The 21,479-nt window shown below is 45.6% G+C and overlaps 1 protein-coding gene across 1 annotated transcript in view; it reads left to right on the top strand.

Moving 5' to 3' along the window:
- trpm4a (transient receptor potential cation channel, subfamily M, member 4a) overlaps positions 1 to 21,479 on the top strand; it is a 94,749-nt gene that overhangs the window by 52,927 nt on the left and 20,343 nt on the right. The window contains 9 exon segments of the mRNA XM_046305487.1: positions 8,594 to 8,763; positions 9,459 to 9,636; positions 13,234 to 13,298; positions 13,506 to 13,745; positions 14,596 to 14,698; positions 16,464 to 16,582; positions 16,935 to 17,234; positions 19,169 to 19,270; positions 19,883 to 20,011. Of these exon segments, the coding sequence (XP_046161443.1) occupies positions 8,594 to 8,763; positions 9,459 to 9,636; positions 13,234 to 13,298; positions 13,506 to 13,745; positions 14,596 to 14,698; positions 16,464 to 16,582; positions 16,935 to 17,234; positions 19,169 to 19,270; positions 19,883 to 20,011 (1,406 nt within the window).

The raw sequence follows: 21,479 nt of genomic DNA, 5'->3' as shown, positions 1-21,479 counted from the left end.
ATGGATGTACTCAAGGTTCTTATGGTCTGTCCAAACGACAAAAGGAACGGTCGCCCCCTCCAACCACTGTCGCCATTCGCCTAGGGCTAAGCGGATGGCGAGCAGTTCACGGTTACCCACATCATAGTTGCGCTCAGATGGCGACAGGCGATGAGAAAATAAGCGCAAGGATGAACCTTATCGTCAGACTGGAAGCGCTGGGATAGAATGGCTCCCACGCCTACCTCTGAAGCGCCAACCTCGACAATGAATTGTCTAGTGACGTCAGGAGTAACGAGGATAGGAGCGGACGTAAAACGTTCTTTTAGAAGATCAAAAGCTCCCTGGGCGGAACCGGACCACTTAAAACACGTCTTGACAGAAGTAAGAGCTGTGAGAGGGGCAGCAACTTGACCGAAATTACGAATGAAACGCCGATAGAAATTAGCGAAACCTAAAAAGCGCTGCAACTCGACACGTGACCTTGGAACGGGCCAATCACTGACAGCTTGGACCTTAGCGGAATCCATCTGAATGCCTTCAGCGGAAATAACGGAACCGAGAAAAGTAACGGAGGAGACATGAAAAGAGCACTTCTCAGCCTTTACGTAGAGACAATTCTCTAAAAGGCGCTGTAGAACACGTCGAACGTGCTGAACATGAATCTCGAGTGATGGTGAAAAAATCAGGATATCGTCAAGATAGACAAAAACAAAGATGTTCAGCATGTCTCTCAGAACATCATTAACTAATGCCTGAAAAACAGCTGGCGCATTGGCGAGACCAAACGGCAGAACCCGGTACTCAAAATGCCCTAACGGAGTGTTAAACGCCGTTTTCCACTCGTCCCCTCTCTGATGCGCACGAGATGGTAAGCGTTACGAAGGTCCAACTTAGTAAAGCACCTGGCTCCTGCAGAATCTCGAAGGCTGATGACATAAGGGGAAGCGGATAACGATTCTTAACCGTTATGTCATTCAGCCTCGATAATCCACGCAGGGGCGCAGAGTACCGTCCTTCTTCTTAACAAAAAGAACCCCGCCCCGGCCGGAGAGGAAGAAGGCACTATGGTACCGGCGTCAAGAGACACAGATAAATAATCCTCGAGAGCCTTACGTTCGGGAGCCGACAGAGAGTATAGTCTACCCCGAGGAGGAGTGGTCCCCGGAAGGAGATCAATACTACAATCATACGACCGGTGAGGAGGAAGGGAGTTGGCTCGGGACCGACTGAAGACCGTGCGCAGATCATGATATTCCTCCGGCACTCCTGTCAAATCGCCAGGTTCCTCCTGAGAAGTGGGGACAGAAGAAATGGGAGGGATGGCAGACATTAAGCACTTCACATGACAAGATACGTTCCAGGATAGGATAGAATTACAAGACCAATTAATAGAAGGATTATGACATACTAGCCAGGGATGACCCAAAACAACAGGTGTAAAAGGTGAACGAAAAATCAAAAAAGAAATAGTCTCACTGTGGTTACCAGATACTGTGAGAGTTAAAGGTAGTGTCTCAAATCTGATACTGGGAAGATGACTACCATCTAAGGCAAACATGGGCGTAGGCTTGTCTAACTGTCTGAAAGGAATGTTATGTTTCCGAACCCATGCTTCGTCCATGAAACAACCCTCAGCCCCAGAGTCAATCAAGGCACTGCATGTAGCACCCGAACCGGTCCAGCGTAGATGGACCGACATAGTAGTACAGGATCTAGATGAAGAGACCTGAGTAGTAGCGCTCACCAGTAGCCCTCCGCTTACTGATGGGCTCTGGCCTCTTACTGGACATGAATTAACAAAATGTCCATCAAATCCGCAATAGAGGCACAGGCGGTTGGTGATCCTCCGTTCCCTCTCCTTAGTCGAGATGCGAATCCCTCCCAGCTGCATGGGCTCAGTCTCAGAGCCAGAGGAGGGAGATGGTTGCGATGCGGAGCAGGGAAACACCGTTGATGCGAGCTCTCTTCCACGAGCCTGGTGACGAAGATCTACCCGTCGTTCTATGCGGATGGCGAGAGCAATCAAAGAGTCCACACTGGAAGGAACCTCCCGAGAGAGAATCTCATCCTTGACCACTGTGTGGAGTCCCTCCAGAAAACGAGCGAGCAGCGCCGGCTCGTTCCAGTCACTAGAGGCAGCAAGAGTACGAAACTCTATAGAGTAATCCGTTATGGATCGATCACCTTGGCATAGGGAAGCCAGGGCCCTAGAAGCCTCCCCACCAAAAACTGAACGGTCAAAAACCCGAATCATCTCCTCTTTAAAGTTCTGGTAATTGTTAGAACAATCAGCCCTTGCCTCCCAGATAGCTGTGCCCCACTCTCGGGCCCGGCCAGTAAGGAGTGAAATGACGTAAGCAACCCGAGCTCTCTCACTAGAGTATGTGTTGGGTTGGAGAGAGAACACAATATCACACTGGGTGAGAAAGGAGCGGCACTCCGTGGGCTGCCCGGAGTAGCAAGGTGGGTTATTAACCCTAGGTTCCGGAGGCTCGGCAGGCCAGGAAGTAACAGGTGGCACGAGACGAAGACTCTGGAACTGTCCAGAGAGGTCGGAAACCTGAGCGGCCAGGTTCTCCACGGCATGGCGAGCAGCAGACAATTCCTGCTCGTGTCTGCCGAGCATGGCTCCTTGGATCTTGACGGCAGTGTTACGAGCCTCTGTAGTCGCTGGGTCCATTCCTTGGTCGGATCCTTCTGTTATGCAGGTGAATGAGGACCCAAAAGCGACTTGGCGAAAACAGAGTTTTTAATCCAGTAAGAAACTTTACAAAACAAAAAGCATAATACTACTCGTAAGAACAGACTGGAGACTTGATCGAGAACTGCAGGTTGCCTCGGGAAGGCACTTGAACCTAGCAGACTCAGACACCTGCTCACCACGCAGCATCTGAGGGAAACACGACACGACAGGGCAAAACATAGACACAGCACGGTGAATTATAGATAAGGATCCGACGGGGCAGGAACGGAAAACAAGGAGAGAAATAGGGACTCTAATCAGGGAAAAGGATCGGGAACAGGTGTGGAAAGACTAAATGATTGATTAGGGGAATAGGAACAGCTGGGAGCAGGAACGGAACGATAGAGAGAAGAGAGAGCGAGAGAGTGAGAGAGGGAGGGGGAGAGAGAGGGATAGAAAGAGGGAAAGAACCTAATAAGACCAGCAGAGGGAAACGAATAGAAGGGGAAGCACAGGGACAAGACATGATAATTAATGACAAAACATGACAGGTAACCCAGACTACTCTGAAACGGAGATAACCCGGTAGCAGACGAAGGAAGCGAGTTGTGAGCGTATTCTGCCCAGGGGAGCTGTTCTGCCCAAGACGCAGGGTTTCTGAAAGAAAGGCTGCGTAGTATGCGACCAATCGTCTGATTGGCCCTCTCTGCTTGACCGTTAGACTGGGGATGAAACCCGGAAGAGAGACTGACAGACGCACCAATCAAACGACAGAACTCCCTCCAAAACTGTGACGTGAATTGCGGGCCTCTGTCTGAAACGGCGTCTAACGGGAGGCCATGAATTCTGAACACATTCTCGATGATGATTTGTGCCGTCTCCTTAGCGGAAGGAAGTTTAGCGAGGGGAATGAAATGTGCCGCCTTAGAGAACCTATCGACAACCGTAAGAATCACAGTCTTCCCCGCAGACAAAGGCAGACCGGTAATGAAGTCTAGGGCGATGTGAGACCATGGTCGAGAAGGAATGGGGAGCGGTCTGAGACGACCGGCAGGAGGAGAGTTACCCGACTTAGTCTGCGCGCAGTCCGAACAAGCAGCCACGAAACGGCGCGTGTCACGCTCCTGAGTCGGCCACCAAAAGCGCTGGAGAATAGACGCAAGAGTGCCTCGAACACCGGGATGACCAGCTAACTTGGCAGAGTGAGCCCACTGAAGAACAGCCAGACGAGTGGAAACAGGAACGAAAAGAAGGTTACTAGGACAAGCGCGCGGCGACGCAGTGTGCGTGAGTGCTTGCTTAACCTGTCTTTCAATTCCCCAGACTGTCAACCCGACAACACGCCCATAAGGAAGAATCCCTCGGGATCAGTAGAAGCCACAGAAGAACTAAACAGACGGGATAAGGCATCAGGCTTGGTGTTTTTGCTACCCGGACGGTAAGAAATCACAAACTCGAAACGAGCGAAAAACAACGCCCAACGAGCTTGACGGGCATTAAGTCGTTTGGCAGAACGGATGTACTCCAGGTTCTTATGGTCTGTCCAAACGACAAAAGGAACGGTCGCCCCCTCCAACCACTGTCGCCATTCGCCTAGGGCTAAGCGGATGGCGAGCAGTTCACGGTTACCCACATCATAGTTGCGCTCAGATGGCGACAGGCGATGAGAAAAATAAGCGCAAGGATGAACCTTATCGTCAGACTGGAAGCGCTGGGATAGAATGGCTCCCACGCCTACCTCTGAAGCGTCAACCTCGACAATGAATTGTCTAGTGACGTCAGGAGTAACGAGGATAGGAGCGGACGTAAAACGTTCTTTTAGAAGATTAAAAGCTCCCTGGGCGGAACCGGACCACTTAAAACACGTCTTGACAGAAGTAAGAGCTGTGAGAGGGGCAGCAACTTGACCGAAATTACGAATGAAACGCCGATAGAAATTAGCGAAACCTAAAAAGCGCTGCAACTCGACACGTGACCTTGGAACGGGCCAATCACTGACAGCTTGGACCTTAGCGGAATCCATCTGAATGCCTTCAGCGGAAATAACGGAACCGAGAAAAGTAACGGAGGAGACATGAAAAGAGCACTTCTCAACCTTTACGTAGAGACAATTCTCTAAAAGGCGCTGTAGAACACGTCGAACGTGCTGAACATGAATCTCGAGTGACGGTGAAAAAATCAGGATATCGTCAAGATAGACAAAAACAAAGATGTTCAGCATGTCTCTCAGAACATCATTAACTAATGCCTGAAAAACAGCTGGCGCATTGGCGAGACCAAACGGCAGAACCCGGTACTCAAAATGCCCTAACGGAGTGTTAAACGCCGTTTTCCACTCGTCCCCCTCTGATGCGCACGAGATGGTAAGCGTTACGAAGGTCCAACTTAGTAAAGCACCTGGCTCCCTGCAGAATCTCGAAGGCTGATGACATAAGGGGAAGCGGATAACGATTCTTAACCGTTATGTCATTCAGCCCTCGATAATCCACGCAGGGGCGCAGAGTACCGTCCTTCTTCTTAACAAAAAGAACCCCGCCCCGGCCGGAGAGGAAGAAGGCACTATGGTACCGGCGTCAAGAGACACAGATAAATAATCCTCGAGAGCCTTACGTTCGGGAGCCGACAGAGAGTATAGTCTACCCCGAGGAGGAGTGGTCCCCGGAAGGAGATCAATACTACAATCATACGACCGGTGAGGAGGAAGGGAGTTGGCTCGGGACCGACTGAAGACCGTGCGCAGATCATGATATTCCTCCGGCACTCCTGTCAAATCGCCAGGTTCCTCCTGAGAAGTGGGGACAGAAGAAATGGGAGGGATGGCAGACATTAAACACTTCACATGACAAGAAACGTTCCAGGATAGGATAGAATTACTAGACCAATTAATAGAAGGATTATGACATACTAGCCAGGGATGACCCAAAACAACAGGTGTAAAAGGTGAACGAAAAATCAAAAAAGAAATAGTCTCACTGTGGTTACCAGATACTGTGAGAGTTAAAGGTAGTGTCTCAAATCTGATACTGGGAAGATGACTACCATCTAAGGCAAACATGGGCGTAGGCTTGTCTAACTGTCTGAAAGGAATGTCATGTTTCCGAGCCCATGCTTCGTCCATGAAACAACCCTCAGCCCCAGAGTCAATCAAGGCACTGCATGTAGCACCCGAACCGGTCCAGCGTAGATGGACCGACATAGTAGTACAGGATCTAGATGAAGAGACCTGAGTAGTAGCGCTCACCAGTAGCCCTCCGCTTACTGATGAGCTCTGGCCTTTACTGGACATGAATTGACAAAATGTCCATCAAATCCGCAATAGAGGCACAGGCGGTTGGTGATCCTCCGTTCCCTCTCCTTGGTCGAGATGCGAATACCTCCCAGCTGCATGGGCTCAGTCTCTGAGCCAGAGGAGGGAGATGGTTGCGATGCGGAGCAGGGAAACACCGTTGACGCGAGCTCTCTTCCACGAGCTTGGTGACGAAGATCTACCCGTCGTTCTATGCGGATGGCGAGAGCAATCAAAGAGTCCACACTGGAAGGAACCTCCCGAGAGAGAATCTCATCTTTGACCACTGCGTGGAGTCCCTCCAGAAAACGAGCGAGCAGCGCCGGCTCGTTCCAGTCACTAGAGGCAGCAAGAGTGCGAAACTCTATAGAGTAATCCGTTATGGATCGATCACCTTGGCATAGGGAAGCCAGGGCCCTAGAAGCCTCCCTACCAAAAACTGAACGGTCAAAAACCCGAATCATCTCCTCTTTAAAGTTCTGGTAATTGTTAGAACAATCAGCCCTTGCCTCCCAGATAGCTGTGCCCCACTCTCGAGCCCGGCCAGTAAGGAGTGAAATGACGTAAGCAACCCGAGCTCTCTCGCTAGAGTATGTGTTGGGTTGGAGAGAGAACACAATATCACACTGGGTGAGAAAGGAGCGGCACTCCGTGGGCTGCCCGGAGTAGCAAGGTGGGTTATTAACCCTAGGTTCCGGAGGCTCGGCAGGCCAGGAAGTAACAGGTGGCACGAGACGAAGACTCTGGAACTGTCCAAGAGGTCGGAAACCTGAGCGGCCAGGTTCTCCACGGCATGGCGAGCAGCAGACAATTCCTGCTCGTGTCTGCCGAGCATGGCTCCTTGGATCTCGACGGCAGTGTTACGAGCATCTGTAGTCGCTGGGTCCATTCCTTGGTCGGATCCTTCTGTTATGCAGGTGAATGAGGACCCAAAAGCGACTTGGCGAAAACAGAGTTTTTAATCCAGTAAAGTTACTTTACAAACAAAAGGCATAATACTACTCGTAATGACGAGAACAGACTGGAGACTTGATCAAGAACTGCAGGTTGCCTCGGGAAGGCACTTGAACGTAGCAGACTCAGACACCTGCTCACCACGCAGCATCTGAGGGAAACACGACACGACAGGGCAATACATAGACACAGCACGGTGAATAATAGACAAGGATCCGACAGGGCAGGAACGGAAAACAAGGAGAGAAATAGGGACTCTAATCAGGGAAAAGGATCGGGAACAGGTGTGGGAAGACTAAATGATTGATTAGGGGAATAGGAACAGCTGGGAGCAGGAACGGAACGATAGAGAGAAGAGAGAGAGGAAGGGAGAGAGAAAAAGGGGAACGAACCTAAAAAGACCAGCAGGGGGAAAATGAACAGAAGGGAAAGCATAATGACAAGACAATCTAAGACAAAACATGACAATTCCGCTGCACTTGCGATAACATCTGCAAATCTGTATACATGACAAATAAACTTTGATTGATTTGACACACACACACACACACACACACACACACACACACACACACACACACACACACACACACACACACACACACACACACACACACACACACACACACACACACACACACACACACACACACACACACACACACACACACACACACACACACACAAAGGTGTCCTGGGTTTGAGGTTGGTCCGTTCGGAATAGGGCACAGGTGAGAATAACGCCCACTCCGTTTAATCTATTTGTTTAATATATCATGAATTCATATATGTTATCCCATTAAGATGAACCACGGAACTGATGATTTTCTGGCAGAAATACTGTACCTAGCCCCAAGATTCACTGAGGACAAAGAGCATGGTTGTTTTATAGATATGTATATTCGATCCTATGACATCAATACATGAGGTATTTACTTTCATAACGTATTGTAGGGACAGAGCGGATCAGGTGGAATTAAAAGTATGTCCGTTCTACCAATTAGAGTTGCATTGCTGTTATAATTTTACCCTCCTCCTCTTCCTTCTCATTCTCTTCCTCCTCTGGCTGTATGGGTTAAAAGTTTACAGGACACATGACCATCTAAGCCAGACAGTTGTTGATTAAAGCAAGGCAAGGCAATAAGCAGGTTGTCCATAGAGCATACAATTAGCAGACACAGCAATGGTAAGAACAGGATATACTTTGAGTAAGTGTAAATAAGTGCATGTAGTTCAGCATTCAAATGAAGTATTTTAAACAAATCCTTCCTGGGCCTCATTCCAAAAAAATATCATTTATTTGATGTCATCTTTCACTGCCAGTTACATGTTTTCACGGTGCCCTTGACTCATAACCAACAAGCTTATGTTCCTTATCTGTCTATTGTCCATTGTCCATCCTGGTTGCTCAGTCGGTAAGAGTGTGGTGTTTGCTATTCCACGGTTGTGGGGGTTCAATTCCTGCAGGGGTCACAGTTATGCAATCACTGTACTACAAGTCGCTTTGAATAGTGACATCTGCTAAGTGGCATATTATAATTGTGTCATAAACATTTCTCTCATGCTCTGTCTCACGCCCTCACTTCCCTTTCTTCCCATATCTCTCGCTCCCTCTTTTTTATTTTTCTCACTCACTCCCTCCCTCCCTCCCTCTCTTCCTTCTCCTCTATCTCCCCCCTCTCTCCCAGGGGCGTGGATAGTGACGGGGGGGCTGAGGGAGGGAGTGAGTCATTGTGTTGGGGAAGCAGTGAGGGATCATGCGGCGGCGGCCTCCTCCCTGTCCCAGAAGAAAGTCATCGCTGTGGGCGTGGCCCCCTGGGGGTTGGTGCACAACAGACAGCAGCTCATCAACGCACAGGTACATTTACGCACACGCACACACACACACACACACACACACACACACACACACACACACACACACACACACACACACACACACACACACACACACACACACACACACACACACACACACACACACACACACACACACACACACACACACACACACACACACACACACACACACTGTTCCATGTATACAGTATTAAGCATGCACGTGACACAGACATAGAAACACACACACACAGGAATGCATAGGAACACGCTACTGTACACTGGCACTATATACAATTATAGAATTTTGTTCACTTTCATCTCTCTCCTCTTTGCTTCTCACTCACTTTCCTCATTTATTTATGTCCCCTTCCTTCTCCTTTTTATCCCTTCTCTCTTTCACTCTATTTCTTTCTCTATTTCAATAAGATGTCCTTTTAGGTTGAGAAACCCAAAACCACAGGAAATCAAATGAATAACAATGAGGTATTTTTATTACATGGGATGGGAATCACAATGTCTTCTTCTCTCTCTCTCTTACTACGTCTCTCTCCCTGTTTCTCTCCCTCTCTCTCTCTCTACCCTCCTTTCTCTACCCTAATCTCTCTCCCCTCTTCCTTTACCCCTTCTCTCCTCCTCTGATCCCATTCTCTACCCATAATTTCTCTCGCCCACCCCCCTCTCTCTCACACGTTCTCTAACCCTCCCCCCCAGGGTAGTTTTCCAGCACGATATTATGTCCAGAACACATCCCGTGACTCGTGCTGCCTGGATAATAACTACCAGGCCTTCCTGCTGGTGGATGATGGGAGTGTAGGCCGGCGGGGAGGGGAGATGGTCTTCAGGGCCAAGATGGAGGACTACATCTCCCACCAACGCACAGGCATCTGGGGTGAGACACAGCCCAGCTAGCACATAACGTTCTGAGAACCATCAGAAGAAAGACTAAGAGCTTGGTGAGAGTGTAGTTGTTCTATGGTTATTTTGCATTCAACCTTCCTACAACTTTCTGTGAATAATGCAGGATAGTTGCTTGGCATTGGGACATTCTCAGCACATTTAAGGAACTTGACAATTTTTTAAAATTTTCATTCAAATATTTCATTGCATCTAAAAGCTCAAACATGATTACATTTCATTTCAATTCTAGGAACGTTCTCCAACTGGTTTGACATTGTGAAAGTCCTCGAATAGTTCAAAGAATGTTAAGAAACAATGTTCTTCTGTGGAAATTTCAGTACTTCAGCATAACGTTTCCTACAGGTTTTCTCATGGTTTAGATTAAGACATGTTCTCAAATTGTTCCGATAACGTTAAGAAAAAAGGTTTTCTGTGGAAATTGCAGAACTTCCACAGAACATTCCACACAAGTTCCTATGTGGTTAGATTTAATGTCATATTTTTACTATATTCTGGGAACGTTTGAAAAAATTGTGTAACTGAAACAATGTTTTCAGAACGTTCAGAGAATGTAAGGTTCTTGGCAATATTCTGGGTATATTTTATTATTGTACACATTAACATCAATAACCTCTAAATTCAGTTCTCAGAACATGAAGAAAACTTTTCATAAAAACCACAACACTATTGCAACTTTCAGAGAACGTTCTAATAATGTTATTTAAAAACATATACATTCTATTCTCAGCGTCAACAATATTCTCTATCTTGTTAAATGAGTTCAGGTGTGTTGTTAGCATCACCCGATCTTAATGAGTGTTTGTTTCCTTTGAAATGGGGTCTGTTTGAGCAGACTAAAATGAACAACTTTATATGCGTAAAAAAACATAGCAATGCTAGCTCCATCCTAGTGCCACAGTGGTCTAATTCCATGACTAGAAAACAAAATATCACAGGTTTGAATATCACTGATGCTCTATCACAATAAAAAAAAAAGTGTTTGAACGATAAAGCCTACGGAAATATACTGTATGCCAAGTATGCTTGATAAATAGGGGAAATCAGCACACACGCAATAATGGCATTATAATAAATATACATGTCAATATGACAACAGTCAAAAATAATCAATTATCAGTTGGCGCAAACCCATGTCACATAAACCAACGAAAGCTGGTGATTGCGTTGCTGATTTGTTTTTTTACTTGTGATGTAGGGCCGGCTCTCTCACTGGTAACATTTTGTGCTGATAATCGGTCTGTAGCATTGTCACCAGCTTGTTCTATCCAAACAGTGTTTTCCTTTCATTTGGTGGTGGTGCAAGCACCTGCTCAGTGCTCACCATTCTGTCATTATTTTGCGGTCAGGCCTCGGAGCTGTAGGTTCAAGCTGAGGCTCAGAATCAGAAGAATAGTCATCAGAGATGTCATCATGATTCATTTTTTCACCCACCATCTTGAGTCATTTTCATTCAGATTTTGTAGCAACGCTAACGCAGCATGTTTATCCGTTCATCTTGGCCTTCTTACCATTGCAAATGATGCACGTTCTCACTGTGTACTCCAAGTAGGCCAGAGGAGACTATAAAACTGTTTGGATTCGGTGGATATGTAGTGGGTAGGCTACATATCATTTTGAGATTGTAATAGAATGAATCAATACAATAGAATGGCCCTACCCTACATAATAATGTGACTTTCGTTTCCCCTCGCTCATCAATTCAATTCAATTTGCTTTATTGGCATGACGTAACAATGTACATATTGCCAAAGCTTACTTTGGATACTTACAATATGAAAATAATAAGAATCAAAGTTGTCGACGGGACATCAGTAACAACAATAATCAAGGGTCAAAATAACCAACACATTGAATAAAAGCAATAAGCATACAGTAGAGGACATGTGCAAGTTGATTGGTCTGTCAGACTCTGTCCCTCATTTTATGGCTGGCAGCAACTCACCCATTCAATCCCTTTCACCCCATCATGCTTTACATTTATTTCATCTGTGTGAAATTAGTTTCGGTATACTTTAGGTTCAGTTTCGAGGCCATTACCAAGGTGATTATCAACAAGGTACGGCACCTTCAACTATCAATATTTGAATATTTTATTTTGATGGGCAAGGAGTCCCGCCCATAACGCCAGCCCTGCTTTTCTAGCGTTTGGTTAATACGACTAGTTTCATGGAATTCAGTGGTGCTTGTGTAACTTTTTCGTATCGCTAATATTTGGTGGGTTATTTATATATTTCAGTAAGAAAGACTAACATTAACAATGTATAACAATTCATCCAAAGTTGAACTTATATGGTGAGCGAAACATGGAAGTTTTTGTTGTTGACATCAACACTATAAATACTTGGCAATATTCTCTTTTATTTTGTCATTGAGATCCGTCGGTACACATATTAAAATTCGATCGACACAGATGATTGGCATGGTCTCCCTACTCTATAAAAGGCGCAAGGATGACTTATCGTGAAGTGTTCAATTGTGTTTTTATTTTTTTGTAAGGAACTAACTTGTAAAAATACATAGTCTTATATTGGTTCGAATCCAGGCTGCATCACATCAGGCCGTGATTGGGAGTCCCGTAGCGCGGCGCACAATTGGCTCAGCATCATCCGGGTTTGGCCGTGGTAGGCCGTCACTGTAAATAAGAATTTGTTCTTAAACGGACTTGCCTAGTTAAATGAAGGTTAAAAAAAAATATTCTATGAGTAGTAAATCATGAAATATTCACACATTGACATTCATATGATGGACATTCGCAATGAGATCAATAACATTCACAATCTGATCACGTTTACATGCACACTAATAATTAGATATTATTAAACTGAGTATGGCATTAGTCCTGTAAACTCCTTACTCTGCTCATCTAATTCCGCGCACGGTCATAATCAAAGTAAGCTTAAACTGATACGTCTGGTCCTCTGAGCAATCTTTAGAATTATTGGGGATATGGAAACGCCTCACTCAGAGTCATGGCGGTGTATTTGATTTGTGCATGCTAGCCACGAGCAGCTCAAATTGAATTATTTTGCACGAGTGAAGGGAGTTCGGAAATATTGAAAGTATGCATCTTAGAAATAGTTTTTACATACAAACTTTATATGTTCGAACTCAGAATCAAATATGCTTCACAAAAATAACATGGTTGCTGTGGTAGAACATTTATTTTGAATGCAGATGTTTTGCATTTTTTCAAAGTCCTGTCAAGTTGCCAGATTTCAGATGTGTCCGAGTAAACAGGATTATAGGGGAAATCGTTCTTCTTGAAAGGCACGTAAACGTAAACGTCAACTCAAACTATTATTTATCTGACTATTCACAATAATCATATTATTGTGTGTATGTAACCTTACTGAATATTGCAAAAGACTTGACAATAATTTGATACATTCGCAGTGTTCCATGATGCTTGTGGAAATACATATTCTTATAAATATTCTTATAAGTAGTAAATCATGAAACATTGATGGACATTGACTATGACATCTGATCAATGATTCATGACTTAAAAACGTGATTTTATGGACTTCTCCCATTTGTCCTACACCCCTTCCCTGTACCTGTTTTCCAGGCAGTGGCAGTATAGATGTCCCTGTATTGTGTATGCTCATCTCAGGGGACGCTGCCATGCTGGAGGTAAGCTATGGCAACATCACTATCATCAATATGACTTACTTTACTTTTCATGACACTAGGCCTATAGTACATTACTGTGCATGACCAGAACATTCTCATTAACCCCTCTTTCTCTCTCTCCTTCCATTTTGAAATTCCCTTTCCCTCTTATCTCTCCTTCTTTCACTTTCTCTCACTCTCTTCTGATTTTCGCCCTCCCTCCCTCAGAGGGTGGATCTCTCTCTGAAGAAGGCTACTCCCTGGCTGGTGTTGAATGGTTCTGGTCCAGCGGCGGACCTTATCTGTGAGCTGCTGGATGCACTGGCAGCCGGGCCCATGAGCCCCCCCTCTCCCCAGCCAGAGGGTGAGGGGAGCAAGAGCCCCAGTGCGGAGCTGCGCGACAGGGCCCGTGAGAGGGTCCAGAGGCACTTCACTGCCGAGGCAGACCTGGAGAAGCTGGTGGACAGGGTGAGTGAGGGCAGGGTGGGCTGGGATGTGTGTGGGGAGAGGTGTGTTTCAGGGAGATCCTGACACAGAGATCCTGAGATTGACTTCGAAATTGGAGGTATAGCTATGCACTGAGGACATCAGGAAATCCCTTCAAAACCAGCCAGTAGGGGCAACAGTGAGCACTATTACCATCAAGTACTCTTGAGTTTTTTTTTAGGGCATTGTGGCCAGGGATAGCAGATGTGCATAATCTGGGGATAATAGATGGAAATATTCCCATTACTGTGGATCAGAAGGTTTTGTGTTTGATCCCAGTGGTGGGAACTGTTTCTGTTTTAACCCAATCCCAAACCTTAACATTTCCATTCGGAATGAGTGTCTAAACTTAACCATTAACTTAGACATTTTACTTCTGGAGAAATGGAATGATTACAGAGCAGTAGGAGCAAACCAGGGTGTCAAAAACACTTGGATAAACGTTTAATTCTGCAGTGCGACTGTGAGAGCTTGCTTGTGTGTGGATGGGTGTGTTTGTGTGTGTGTCTGGCCGATGTGAAATGGCCAGCTAGTTAGCGATGCGCTAGTAGCGTTCAATTGGTGATGTCACCCGCTCTGAGGCATAGAAGTAGTTTCCGTTGACTTTTGTGGAGCGAAAAGTAACGTTGCTTCTTGGGTGGCAATTGGTGATGAGTTCAGAGGGTCCTGGGTTCAAGCCTGGTTTGGATAAGGAGAGGGACGGAAGTACTGCTACGTGTGTGTCTGAGAGAGAGAGAGAGCAAGCAAGTTTATGTAAGTGAGCACATAACCTTACTCCTTTTCTTTCTTCTTTACCCTTCTCTCTCTATACCTCCCTCCTCTCTCTCACCAGGCTCTGAGTATCTACCAGAACAGAGATCTGATCACAGTGTTCCATGGGGACCAGGAGAGTTCTGATGATTTTGACACAGTGCTACTGAAGGCTCTCGTCAGAGGTAGAAGTGTGTGTGTGTGTGTATGCGCGTGTGTGCGTGCATGTATTCTTCCGTCTGCATGTCTATTTGTGTCTGTGCGCGTGTGTTTGCTATCTGTTGACAGATACAGTGGGGAGAACAAGTATTTGATACACTGCCGAATTTGCAGGTTTTCCTACTTACAAAGCATGTAGAGGTCTGTCATTTTTATCATAGGTACACTTCAACTGTGAGAGACGGAATCTAAAACAAAAATCCAGAAAATCACATTGTATGATTTTTAAGTAATTCATTTGCATTTTATTGAATGACATAAGTATTTGATCACCTACCAACCAGTAAGAATTCCAGCTCTCACAGACCTGTTAGTTTTTTAAAAAGAACCCTCCTGTTCTCCACTCATTACCTGTATTAACTGCACCTGTTTGAACTCGTTACTTGTATAAAAGACACCTGTCTACACACTCAATCAAACAGACTCCAACCTCTCCACAATGGCCAAGACCAGAGAGCTGTGTAAAGACATCAGGGATAAAATTGTAGATCTGCACAATGCTGGGATGGGCTACAGGACAATAGGCAAGCAGCTTGGTGAGAAGGCAACAACTGTTGGCGCAATTATTAGAAAATGGAAGAAGTTCAAGATGACGGTCAATCACCCTCGGTCTGGGGCTCCATGCAAGATCTCACCTCGTGGGGCATCAATGATCATGAGGAAGGTGAGGGATCAGCCCAGAACTACACGGCAGGACCTGGTCAATGACCTGAAGAGAGCTGGGACCACAGTCTCAAAGAACCATTAGTAACACACTACGCCGTCATGGATTAAAATCCTGCAGCGCACGCAAGGTCCCCCTGCTCAAGCCAGCGCATGTCCATCTGAAGTTTGCCAATGACCATCTGGATGATCCAGAGGATGAATGGTAGAAGCTCATGTGGTCTGATGAGACAAAAATAGGGCTTTTTGGTCTAAACTCCACTCGCCGTGTTTGGAGGAAGAAGATGGATAAGTACAACCCCAAGAACACCATCTCAACCGTGAAGCATGTAGGTGGAAACATCATTCTTTGGGATGCTTTTCTGCAAAGGGGACAGGACGACTGCACCGTATTGAGGGGAGGATGGATGGGGCCATGTATCACAAGATCTTGGCCAACAACCTCCTTCCCTCAGTAAGAGCATTGAAGATGGGTCGTGGCTGGGTCTTCCAGCATGACAACGACCCGAAACACACAGCCAGGGCAACTAAGGAGTGGCGGCGTAGGAAACATCTCAAGGTCCAGGAGTGGCCTAGCCAGTCTCCAGACCTGAACCCAATAGAACATCTTTGGATTGAGCTGAAAGTCCATATTGCCCAGTAACAGCCCAGAAACCTGAAGGATCTGGAGAAGGTCTGTATGGAGGAGTGGGCCAAAATCCCTGCTGCAGTGCGTGCAAACCTGGTCAAGAACTACAGGAAATTTATGATCTCTGTAATTGCAAACAAAGGTTTCTGTACCAAATATTAAGTTCTGCTTTTCTGATGTATCAAATACTTATGTCATGCAATACAATGCAAATTCATTACTTAAAAATCATACAATGTGATTTTCTGGATTTTTGTTTTAGATTCCGTCTCTCACAGTTGAAGTGGTACCTATGATAAAAATTACAGACCTCTACATGCTTTGTAAGTCGGAAAACCTGCAAAATCAGCAGTGTATCAAATACTTGTTCTCCCTACTGTAAAAATGTTAAACGTGATCCTGGTCTAACTACTCATTCGTTCTATGTATTTGTCTGTCAGCCAGTAAACGTGTGTCCAGCGATGCCAGTGAGTACACAGAGCAGCTGAAGCTAGCAGTAGCCTGGAACAGGGTGGACATCGCTAAGAGTGAACTCTTCAATGGAGGCATCCAATGGAAGGTGAACTGCTCTTCACGATCACCACTATCACCATTGTTTAACAGCATTTTTATTATTTTTATGTTATGTTATTTAGTTGACAGGGCATTTATCAGACTGTATGTTTTCAATATCTCTGTACCGGATAATATTAGGAAAATAAGGAACAATACAGAGAAGATAGGCTGCTGGTGAAAGGAAGTTGGAAATCAGAACAATTTAGAAAATGTTCAATTTGTGGAGCGTTTCATATTTTTATCACTCGGTACGATAGTATTGTTTTAATTTTGACAGACGGATAGAGAGAGAGAGACACAATTGTCTTTTAGATAGATCGACAAATGGATATGTTTTGAAAAACATCCTCCCGCAGTACGAGGACCTAGAGGATTCCATGACGGACGCGCTGATCAACGACAAGCCCCAGTTCGTGCGTCTCTTCACCGAGAATGGCCTCAACATCCTGGACTACCTGACATACCGGCGTCTGGAGGGCCTGTACCGCTCGCTTTCCGACAGCTCTCTGGCCTACACGCTGCTCCAGCGCCGCCTCACAGAGAGGCAGGGCTTGGCCGGGTCTCTGCCCACCGTCCCCTGCTCTCTGGACAGGGCCTCGCTCCTCAAGAGCCCCATATCAGAACCCTCGTCGGCCAAAGAGCTCAGCCTGTATGAGGTGAGGAGGGGTTGCACTTTATTTTATCGTAGTGGCTGCAGGTGTGACTTTTACCACACCTTTTCGTCTCCAGACTAAAGAGGCTTCTGCGCATGTGTGGATAACGTTCTGCACACGTGTTTATTCTCTACTTTACGCACAGTCTCTGCTCTACTCATAGAGAACAGGCTACTCTGGCAACTGCTGCTTGTTTAATGAAGTTAGATCATAGCTGAATCAAAGTCTGCAAGATCACATAATGATAGTATTCTACGCAACAGAACTGAATACAATGGCATGTTATTACGTTACTGTAAGACAAAAACACCACAGCATTTTCTCTCATGTGGCCAAGACTAAACAGCGCGCACCACTAGGCAAAATACACAGGCAGGCGATGCTACTGTACATATCCCCATGAAACTGATTGAGATCAAATTATTGGGATGCCTAAAACTTGAGAAATTATCATTCATGATTGGCAGTGAGAAATGTGAAGGGAAGGAGACTACAAAATGTGTGGGTAAAGTAGAGGTCAAGAAACACATGTGCAGAAGGTGATCCACACATGCACAGAAACTTCCTAATCTTTCGTAGGGAGAAAAAGAGGTCAGTCAGATATACAGCCACAGCTTTTTTTTAAAGTACTGATGTGATTAGGTATTTGTGGAGAAATGAAATGGTAAATTGATAAAAAAAAAATAGGGAGGGGGGAAAGGGGATGTATGGGGTCACTCACTGTGTGGAGTTGAGGAGCATTTGATCAAATGTTTTTTTTAAAATTTTAAATCTGCTTCAACACATGAAAAAATACTATAGTATACTATTGTCACGTTCTGACCTTAGTTCCTTTGTTTTGTCTTTGTTTTAGTATGGTCAGGGCGTGAGTTGAGTTGGGGTGGGCAGTCTATGTTCCTTTTTCTATAATTTGGGATTTCTGTGTTAGGCCTGGTATGGTTCTCAATCAGAGGCAGCTGTTTATCGGTGTCCCTGATTGAGAACCATATTTAGGTCGCCTGGTTACAATTTTGAGTTGTGGGTGATTTGTTTCCTGTTGTAATGTTTGTTTCACATTTCAGGACTGTTTTGGTTTTGGTTTGTATCAGTCACTTTGTTATTTTGTATTCTTTAGTGTTCAGTTTAATAAACTAAAATGGACACTTACCACGCTGCACATTGGTCCGATCTCTCCGAGAAGACCGTTACAACTATGGTATAAATACTATAGTATTCCCTGTAGTGTCTGGTTTTGCTTTGTCAGTATGGGGTATTGTGTGTAGGTTGATGAGAAAAAAAATCATGTAATACATTTTAGAATAAGGCTGTAACGATACAAAATGTGGAAAAGGGGAAGGGACCTGAATAGTTTCCGAATGCACTGTACTATAGTAATTCATGTAGTGTTTTTTTTGCTGATTGTAGTATATACTGTAGTGTTTTAGTTTTATTAACTTTGACATAGAAGTGGAGACTTTCTCCTTGAGGAAACCTAGTGGAGAAATAGCACGTTTTCCATAACATAAAAGGGCAAATTTTCCATAATCTGAACAGATAGTTCAGCGCTTCTGCTATTTTCTATAACCTGTAAGGAACACAATATATTGTCTATACTTGGCATTTGGTTTCTCACTTATGGTTGGCACAAATTGGGATATGGTGGAGGGGAATAGGCAGGGTATATGCTAATTAAATACGGTAATATTTACTATAGTTAGAAAAGTGTAGTATTTTTACAGACTGTAGGGATTTTGCAGACATTACTGTTGTAAATATTCTACAGTATGCTACAGTGTACTACACATGATCGAGGGTTACTACAGTGTGTAGTATAGTATACTACATCATTCTATAGTAAGTATTCTCATTCTATAGTAAGTATTCTAGTATTCTATAGTATTTTCTCATGTGGGTAGTCATTTCAGTTATATGTGACTTACTCTCGCCTCTCCCTTCAGATGTCAAGGCTTCTATGGGACATCCTGGGAGATGTGTGTGAGCCCTTCTACTACAGCCCTCTGAAGTTGGACCAGAGCACCAGCACCAGGAGAGCACTGAAGGTAGTGGTTGCATTCCAAATGACACTTTCTCCCCTATATATAAGTAGTGCACTACTTTTGACCAGGGCCCTGGTCAGAAGAAGGGAAAGGGGGGATACCTAGTCAGTTGCACAACTGAATGCATTCAACTAAAATGTGTCTTGCGCATTTAACTCAACCCTTCTAAATCAGAGAGCTGTGTGGGGCTGCAGTTTTTGTTGGGGGTTAACTTCCTTGCTCATCAGCAGATTTTTCCACTTTGCTGGCTCAGGGATTCGAACCAGCAACCTTTCGGTTATTGGCCCAACGCTCTTAACTACTAGGGTACCTGCCCAGTAGTGCACTATATAGGGGATAGGTGTCATTTAGGAGGCAGCTAGTGTTTGTAGCAGTGTCCCCTCACACCACTGTTCTACATAGACATGAATTACAAATGCCTTTGTTCTCAATGATACGGTACAGTGATGCAGTGATAGTGTAGACTCCACCAATATAGTTAAAATAATCAATGCTACTATGGTGATACCACTGCATTACTGGCCATATAATGTAACTGACAACTTCACTCTCTCCCTCTCCTTCACCCCGTCCCCCTCTTTATATCCCTATTCCCCCTCTTATCCTCCCTCTCAGCACATGAAAAAGTTGTTGCTGGAGGAGTGTCCATACAAGGAGCAGCGCTGTCTCTCTCCCTGGGCCTCTCTGTTCATCTGGGCCGTGCTGCAGAACCGCAGCGAGATGGCCGTCTACTTCTGGGAGATGGTAATTTATTAAATAACTATTTAATTTAACCTCAGTTAAGAACAAATTCTTATTTACAATGACGGCCTACCCCGGCCAAACCCAGACGACGCTGGGCCAATTGTGCACCGCCCTATGGGACTCCCAATCACGGCCGGTTGTGATACAGCCTGGAATCGAACCAGGGTCTGTGGTGACGCCTCTAGCACTGAGATGCAGTGCCTTAGGCCACTCTGGAGTGGTCTGACCAGGTGAGTCAGTTAAGAATATATGGGACCAGGCAGCTGTAATGACAGTGTTAAACAATGTGCGCACTCAACAATCTAATCTTTCATCTCTCATCTCTGGCAGACATATCAGTGTGGATGACGGATCACCACCTCAAGCTGAACTTCGGCAAGACGGAGCTGCTCTTCCTCCCGGGGAAGGACTGCCCGTTCCATGATCTCGCCATCACGGTTGACAACTCCATTGTGTCCTCCTCCCAGAGCGCTAAGAACCTTGGCGTGATCCTGGACAACAAACTGTCGTTCTCAACTAATATCAAGGCGGTGGCCCGTTCCTGTAGGTTCATGCTCTACAACATCCGCAGAGTACGACCCTGCCTCACACAGGAAGCGGCGCAGGTCCTAATCCAGGCACTTGTCATCTCCCGTCTGGATTACTGCAACTCGCTGTTGGCTGGGCTCCCTGCCTGTGCCATTAAACCCCTACAACTCATCCAGAACGCCGCAGCCCGTCTAGTGTTCAACCTTCCCAAGTTCTCTCACGTCACCCCGCTCCTCCGCTCTCTCCACTGGCTTCCAGTTGAAGCTCGCATCCGCTACAAGACCATGGTGCTTGCCTACGGAGCTGTGAGGGGAACGGCACCTCAGTACCTCCAGGCTCTGATCAGGCCCTACACCCAAATAAGGGCACTGCGTTCATCCACCTCTGGCCTGCTCGCCTCCCTACCACTGAGGAAGTACAGTTCCCGCTCAGCTCAGTCAAAACTGTTCGCTGCTCTGGCTCCCCAATGGTGGAACAAACTCCCTCACGACGCCAGGACAGCGGAGTCAATCACCACCTTCCGGAGACACCTGAAACCCCACCTCTTTAAGGAATACCTAGGATAGGATAAAGTAATCCTTCTCACCCCCCCCTTAAAATATTTAGATGCACTATTGTAAAGTGGTTGTTCCACTGGATGTCATAAGGTGAATGCACCAATTTGTAAGTCGCTCTGGATAAGAGCGTCTGCTAAATGACTTAAATGTAATGTAAATAATCTGTAGAAAATGACATGGACTCCAAAGGCTATTCATTAAAGATAGACTCAGTGAAATGACGTTGCCATGAGCAGCACCGCAGATATTCTGATGAGCATAATGCAAAACTCCTCACACAGAGTATCTGTGCATGTGCAGGGGTTCGTTTCATGCTGCTACAACGTGGTAGCTACCAGACCCAAACAGTGGAGTGGTTTAGCCTCGCGCTTCTTAGTTGTTGT

The sequence above is a fragment of the Oncorhynchus gorbuscha genome, linkage group LG16 (genome assembly GCF_021184085.1).
Source record: "Oncorhynchus gorbuscha isolate QuinsamMale2020 ecotype Even-year linkage group LG16, OgorEven_v1.0, whole genome shotgun sequence".
Taxonomy (NCBI): domain Eukaryota; kingdom Metazoa; phylum Chordata; class Actinopteri; order Salmoniformes; family Salmonidae; genus Oncorhynchus; species Oncorhynchus gorbuscha.
Note: the sequence above shows the minus strand (reverse complement) of the source record. Positions and strands in the feature narration are given on the sequence as shown.